At 41.3% G+C, this 7,747-nt stretch overlaps 1 protein-coding gene across 1 annotated transcript; it reads right to left on the bottom strand.

Annotated features, from left to right (window-relative positions):
• sgta (small glutamine rich tetratricopeptide repeat co-chaperone alpha) lies at positions 1 to 7,524 on the bottom strand. Its single transcript, XM_008287553.1, has 12 exons — positions 7,410 to 7,524; positions 6,260 to 6,405; positions 5,182 to 5,285; positions 4,474 to 4,564; positions 4,290 to 4,389; positions 3,315 to 3,419; positions 2,587 to 2,722; positions 2,434 to 2,496; positions 2,298 to 2,335; positions 2,025 to 2,213; positions 1,821 to 1,944; positions 1 to 552 (listed from the first exon to the last, which is right to left on the bottom strand). The coding sequence occupies exons 2-11, from the start codon at positions 6,357 to 6,359 to the stop codon at positions 1,833 to 1,835; spliced, it is 1,038 nt and encodes a 345-aa protein (XP_008285775.1). The 5' UTR covers positions 6,360 to 6,405; positions 7,410 to 7,524; the 3' UTR covers positions 1 to 552; positions 1,821 to 1,832.
• Positions 7,525 to 7,747: the final 223 nt, after the last annotated feature.

Consider the following 7,747-nt stretch of genomic DNA (forward strand, 5'->3'; position numbering starts at 1 on the left):
CCGGTTAAAATGTCGAGATGCTCTCTTTAATTAAACTGTGTTCAAACAGCCTCCTGCTGCCTCCTCACAGCTCCATGTGACCGAGGAGTTATTAGTTCATTTACACTAATTAAACCCTGACAGTCATTCATTCACACACACACACACACACACTCCATCATAAACACTGCACTGGACCAACAAAATGCATTTAAAGTCACACTGTGTAGTTTTTAGGGGAAAAAACAGACATTTCAAGCCTGTACAGCTGTTTAACATCTGGATCCAGGTTCCTATTAGAGCTTCATTTATTAGCATTAATTTGATTTCGACATGTTCCTCCTAAGAACCACACAGAACCGCAGGAAGTGGGCGGAGTTTTTGGTGACGTGGTTCCTGAATAAAGCGGGAAGCCTCGCTCCATCTCTCTCTCATGCAGGAATTATTCAGTGATGGAAAAACAAAAACTTCCGTTTAGTCCTTCGAGTAATAATGATCCAGGTCAGACAGAAAAAAGGTCAGACGGTGCGCATGTCTCCTCCTCTTCCTCCTCTTTACACAAACCTATCAAACCTGAAACAGACAAGAAACAGGAAATCAATCGCTGTTGAAAGTACAATCAATTCAAGAGACGCAAATAAATAAGTAAATAAAGCCCATATTTAAGTTTTTGTTTTAAATTGTGCAGGCTAGCCAAGTTTTCCTGATTGAATTTTGAATTTGCACCAACTCTCAAACAGCTAGCAGCCTTTTGTTTTAGAGTTTCCCTGTTTTCTAATCTACACATTATAATTTGAGGTTTATCTGTTCAAGTTATACATTTCACATCATTTAAATCCACTTCCACAGCTCTGCCTCCATTAGTACAACAGTCATCTTACCTCGCTCTGAAAAACACTCATTTAATTTGATAGCTGTTTCCTTATTTTCACATTAAAAGCCTGCCGGTAGCTCAAAGGCCTTTCAAAATGAAAATCAGGAGAAGTTTTTGAGCTTCACTAAGGAATAAATAGAATAGATTGGAAGTCCAGTTTAGTTCAATTTTATTGGTCAGTTCAATTATGAACATGTTGCTCTTGTCCTAAAGTTATTTTTTGGTTGTTGAATGAATCACTTTTGTTTTCAGTCTGACTGAATGAAAAGAAACTAGAAACCTGGAACTGACATTTACCTGCATTAGGAATCTACATCTATAATACTTGTGAGCTGCAAAGAGTTTAAGGGTTTTTGCCCTGATACATGCTGCTTTGTCTTCTTTTTCTTCCTTTCATTGAAGACTTAATTTCATGATTATGGGGTGCATTGTTTGTTTTAGCCACAACAACACATTTGTCGCTCTTCACCAGCACTACGCAGAAGATTTTGCTCACTGAGACTTTTTCCACTTCCCGCAAAATAAAACTGCAGTTGAAAGGTCCTCGTTTTAGGAGATTCATCGCAGATGGTATTCGACATGTTTGCAGAATAGGACTTCCAGCGGCGTTTACAAGCCTTGCACAAGTGCTGTGAACAACGTATTACTGCACAGCAAGACTACTGTAACAGGGAAAGTTATATCAGGTATGGGTTTGACTTTTATAGGCACAGACTTCATATATTGATAACGCCTCATGTTATTAATACTTTTATTATCATCTTGTTGCTCCTCCCCTCTGAAGCTACTTCCTTATTGATCGCATTTCACATTTTATCGTGCTGCTGCCAGTGTTTGTGGATCTGTTCAGGTTTGGTCTGCCTGTACTCAGGCCCCCCCTCAGAAATTACTGCCAGTCTATCAGATTCATTTGGTTTTCTGTGGGTCTGCAGCTGCAGTGTTTTGGACTGAGGTAGTCTGTATTTACTGTGTGTGAGTGTCACGGCTGCTCCTCGTTCCCGGCGCTGGGCGTTCGGTTGCGGATTTGACTCCTCAGCTGTTCGATGAGTTCAGGGTTCTGCTGCTGCATCTGCTGCGCAAACTGCTGACCACTGCAACACAAACAGCACAAACACCCTTTAACATCATCAGCTAGCAGCTGTTATCCCAAACCCACTGCTCTGCTACGTACGCCTGGATGAGTCCTGATAGATCTCCAGCTGATGCAGCTCCAGGCATTGCACCTCCTCCACCTCCTGCACCAACTCCTGCCCCAGCCCCAACTCCTCCTCCTCCTCCTCCTCCTACTCCACCTCCTCCACCTCCACCTCCTCCTGCTGCTCCCATCCCGCCGTACGCTCCTGACATCATTCCTGACATCCTGGAAAACAGAGAGCAGACAGGAAGTTAACTCTGGAAAAGCAAAGAGAAAGAAGCGACAGCTGACCTGCTGCGACAGACTTACAGCTGCTGAACCTGAGGGTTGTTCATCAAAGACGACGCCTGCAGAGACAAAGGGACAGACGTTACCAAAAACAACAAGCACTGACACAACGAGGACCAAAGGAAGGTTTGCGTTAGTGATGGGTGTGTTATCTCACCATGTTCATGAAGCCGGGGTTACTGAGTAAACCAGCCAGATCGACTCCACCCATTCCTGCAGTCTGAGAGCAGCAGAGACACAGTTATACAAACACAGAGGTCAGACTGAACCACCGCTCAGACAGCTCCTCTCTCATGCTGTTCCTTCTTACCGGACTGGACGTCTCCATCTTCTCCTCTGCGATCTTCAAGTTGGTTTTATAGGTGTCGTTGTCGGGGTCGAGCTCCAGTGCTTTCTTATAGTAACTGACGGCTTCTGTGTGTTTGTTGAGGCTGGCCAGGGCCAAGCTGCAACACAACAAAGACACACATCAGGATCAGCAGCTGGACGACCAACCATCCTGCTGCTCACAGCGGAACAGACACATTACATTTCTGTGTCCAGCCTTCTGCTTTGGATCACAGGTTTGTCAATCCTGCTATAAAGTTTTGAACATCACATATCGAACACTTGATCCAGATCAAAACCAACACTGGATTACATGATCTAATCCAATATCAGAATCCTATTTTTTTTCCTCCTGAAAAAATCATTTTCAAGATTTTATTCAATCTGATCAGAAGGCCTCTTACCAGCTGAGTCTTTATCTGTTCTTTAAATTTTTGATGTGCTCTGATATTGTGGTAAACAGCGGGGCAGATGGTTCATTTATTTTTAATGACAAATCGGTTGTTGATTATTAACTGTCAGTGAAGGAAATTGTTTACACTTGACCTTCCTGCATTTTACTCTCATGTAAATCCACAAAAGCACATTGCACAAAGCACATCCACATTTGAGAAGCTGTAATCAGAAAATGATGATTCAGTGATCAGAACACGTCTGTGGGTCGAGCAGTCTCCATGCTAACAGTGAAACAGAGTGGAGGTGGTGTCCTACCCCATTCGTCCGTATGCTTTGCTGTAGTTGGGGTCGATGCTGATAGCCTGTTCACAGTCTTGTACAGCTCCAGCGTAATTCCCCAATTTACTGTAGGCTGCAGCCCTGCAGAGAACACAACAGATACAGCAGCTCCGTCATGTTCAGCTCACATAAATCAGGGTTATGGACTTCCTCGACAGGAAATTTTCCTTTCCTACATCCTGGTTAACCTTCTTATTCCTTCACTGCCTCAGTTTATGGTGGCAATGTCTTTATTTATGTAAATGAGAATACACATGAATACATTTTGTAGCAGCTTTTAAAAAATAAAAGTCCTTGGGCTTTGTAAAAGATTAAAATTCTGCTTCCAAGTCACGCACTTTGTGTTGAATTTTATGCATCAATTGCACTTTATAAATAATATTTATTATTACTGGTTGGAAACCACAGGACTAAAGCGTGTAACTAAATATGAAAACAGTTGTTCCAACAGTAAAATGCTGCAAACACATTGTTGCATCACTAGAAAAAAATACTGTAAATCCTTTTGTGATTTTCTGTCAGTTGGATTTTGAATGCATGACTTCTATTCCTTCCTGAAACACACCTTCATAAAGTTTACTATAAAACATTCACCCAAAATTAACATCAACTAAATCTGTTCAAACAGAGGATGTGCTTTTGGAGGAAGACTGGACCCTTTATAGATTAAAAAAAAGTTAAATTACATTGATAACAGGAGTTCATTTAAAACAGTAAAAAGCAACGGGACACAGGGCTACATGTCTGCTCTGCACTGTGCTTATTTTCCTCTTACATTTACAGCAACTACATTACGAGAAAACTGACAGAAAAGCTTCATTTTGAAAGACACGGGAACTGAAGTCTCAGTGCTACTTAATAAATAATGAACTGAGCTTGTAATTGTAATTCATCCACTGTAATACCACCAAACTTTATGTGAAGATGAAGAGAGACACACTGCACACCGACCTGTTGCAGTAGTAGACGGCATTCTGAGGGTTGATGGCGATGGCCTTCGAGTAAAACTCAACAGCAGCTGCAAAGTTCTCCACCTTCATCTGGTCATTACCTGCAGTTGAGGTAAAAGTCACTTGTTAGATTCAGGTTAACACACCTGATAAACTGTTAAAATGTGCTGTACTATGTGACTCACCGTCACTTTTGAGCCTCTCGGCCTCCTCTCTCTGTTCCTCAGTGGGAGACTCTGGGGTGGAGTTGTTGTTGGCCGCCGACTGAGCTGGAAACTGTTGCAGACACAAACACTGAGTCACATATAATGTCCTGCAAAACTAACAACATGACAAAACAAACAAAATATGGCCCTCATTCTGCACATGTGTATCGCGCACACATACACATTCATCTGATCATATGAATGAAAGGTTTGTGGAGAAAGTTTTCATCCTCTGTCTCAGAGCTTCTCTGGTCTAATCTGAGCCTTTTTAAAGCTTTTTCATGATTATTCTGGACATGTGATGGAAAACCTGCAGTTATTTGTTATTATGTCACATGTCCAGCTGTTTTAGCAAAAAATTCTGTTAAGAGACGCAGCAGCAGATAGATAGATTAAACTTCTTTTTTTTTTTTTTTAACAATATATTATAAATTGTTTTAGTCAGTATTCATGTTTAACAATGTTTTTTTATTGCTACAAAATGCAAAGATTTTTCATTTTTGGGCCAAATATGACATGAAATTTCATAGAGTTTCAGACTGGTGCACAGACAAAACATGACCAAAAAAAAGAAAACAAAAACAGCAGGCTCGAGAAAATATTTACTTTGTCAATCAAATTAATGACTTAATAAAAACTGAATTTGATCTGTTTTTTTTTTTCAGACCAATGGAAGGCCAGTTCTACCTTGGCTGTAGCGGAGGCAAAGATCTCCGGTAACGTTATGGGGACGGCGAGACTCTGGTCATCGGTGGAAACTTCGAAGGCCGTCTCCAAACACTGAACAGCAACTGGAGAACAGCAAGACTATGTCAACAGCAGGTTAAATACAATTATTGTGTTATTAATTCACAAAACAAAGGAATCAAGACAAGTGCAGACGTCTACAGATTCCTTCAGACATGGCTGATCAGGATTTGATCCTGTCATCAGCTGCTGGCTCTAAACAGCAGCGTCTCACTGTAGATAGCAACAAAACTTAGAGTGTAACTGTTACTATACCTTTACAAATTGCCTTGTTGTTAGTTACATTGCAATAATACCCCAACATTTTAGTGATGGTGATGATGGAGTCACGACACTGACAATATGTCACATTTTAAGGTACTTTTAGACTGTATGACAACGGTGTCAGATGTTTGCGTTCTAACAACTTCTGTCTCAGTCTGTGTCAAGCTGGTGTTACGGTTTCTGCATCCTCATATAGTTGAATGGGAGAGTTTTAGTTTTTATTAGTCTGATATTGAAGGTTTATTCTGTGAACAGAACAGTCTGAGGTGCAGAATAAATTCAGATTACTGATCATAAAGTGCTCATAAAGGATTCTTAAAATAACACCTTCACACATGTTCCAGGCCCGACAGCCCGATTATCTGACAAATCAATGATGCAAGCTGTTGCCTTGTATTCCATTTTTACTGTATTTGCCTATTTATCAATGTTTTCAACTTATGGAGGAACAGGTCCGCTTATAGGATTTATATACAAACTGGTATGATGCTGATTAATATGAAAATACATGCAAAGTGGAGGTTCAACCATCAACAGAGCTCATAGATTGCCTGTGGAGCATTTCAATAGGCTACCTTGTTGTATTTGACCAGAGACTGCATACAAAAACAGATATTTCTACTGCAAAAACACCATAATACACAGTATGACACAGTTATAAGTTGACACTGCATAACCTTAAAATGTACAGGAGTGTGCTCATAGAGAGGAGAAAAAGGAACGGGGGGGATTTTGCTGTTGTTTGAGGACTCACCTTCCAGACTCTCCTGTGCGCCTGAGGACAGATTCCCTGACTGTAGTTGATCGTGGAGAAACTGGATGATGGAGAAGGCGAGGCGTTTGTTGTCTGTCATGGTGATGGAGGCTCAGACCTCTCTGTGCTCACTGAGGAAGAGACACCTGGAAGGAACAGCAATAAGAGCCCGGTGGTTATCCAAGCCAGATGCTAGAGAACTCCTGCTTGGATGTAGCTGCTTTCCACCACAGTATCACTCAGAGGCACACTGCATTACATTAACAGGTAGAATGTTCTAGCAACTCAGGCTAAGTATAACTCAGCATGACTGTCTCAGTAATGACAGTGTCTGCCAGCTCACACGAGCCATGTTTGTGCATAAAGCATAGAAAACACAAGCAGCAGCTGACAGTGAGCGAAAAAAAAAAACTGTTTAAAGCACTGCAGCACGTTTTGAAAAGGTCACTTTGAACATGAAACTCCTGCTAGCTTAGCTTGGTAGCATGCCAACAAAATACAAAACACAAAAAATAAAACAGTGCAGTCCCAGCTAACGTTCGGCTCACTTGTGTGAATCTCAATGTGGAAAGTAGAAACTCTAGTAGAACTTTTGTTAGTTATGGGTTGTTTTTCATACTGGGAGCACAAAATACATGTTGGAAGTAAATGTAACAGCATAGGGGAAAACCCGGATATCTTTTCAGAGAATTCGGCTTATAGGTAACTGATCGGACAGCAACTGAACGTAACCGAAACAACTGATTTATCTTGTATGCTATTCGCTGCCGATTTCCCACTAATCTACTTTGTGTATGGAAAGAATGTGATAAAGGGCGAACCTGATAGTAAAGCTTACATCAGATCAATAAAAATATTGCTTGTAGTATGTAACCTATGCCGAATTGAAGAGTGGTTCGTGACAGTTGATTACGGGTCGTAATTTTTGCTTTATAATTCCTTCAGCGTAACTTAGAAACGAAGCTGAGTAGTCTTTCAATTTTTTTAAAAGGAACTCGGCGTGACGTGTTCGCCAAATCACAACGGACACGATGCTAATGGCTGGCTAGCTAGCCGATGAGATTCTGTTGATTACACTGGTGTTGTTGGTAATACAGAACAGTCACAGCGCCAAATCGAACTTGATAAAACAGCAGCGTGTGCTTCCTACCTGCTGTCTCTGAGTTTCAGTCGCGGATTATCCCGGTAACGGAAAACGAGTTCACGTTAGCTCGACTCCTTCGAGCAGTCGTTACTCAGCTAGCCGTTAATAAGCTTGTCGCAGTGTTGTGACGTCATGTGAATGCGCCGGGTGGTTTGGCGGCGTGAAGCGGAAGGTATCGGAAACGAGGCAAAGTTGCCTTCAGAATAAAATGAAAACCTCAAACCTAGTACACGTTTTAAACTATAGCAGTTAAATAACAAAAACAGAAAAAATAACTGAGCTGAAACCCATGGTGGAGCTAACCTTAATCCTTGCCAGTTAGGGTCTTTTTATCATTTGTTTAT

Source organism: Stegastes partitus, unplaced genomic scaffold, assembly GCF_000690725.1.
Source record: "Stegastes partitus isolate 25-593 unplaced genomic scaffold, Stegastes_partitus-1.0.2 Scaffold507, whole genome shotgun sequence".
Lineage (NCBI taxonomy): Eukaryota > Metazoa > Chordata > Actinopteri > Pomacentridae > Stegastes > Stegastes partitus.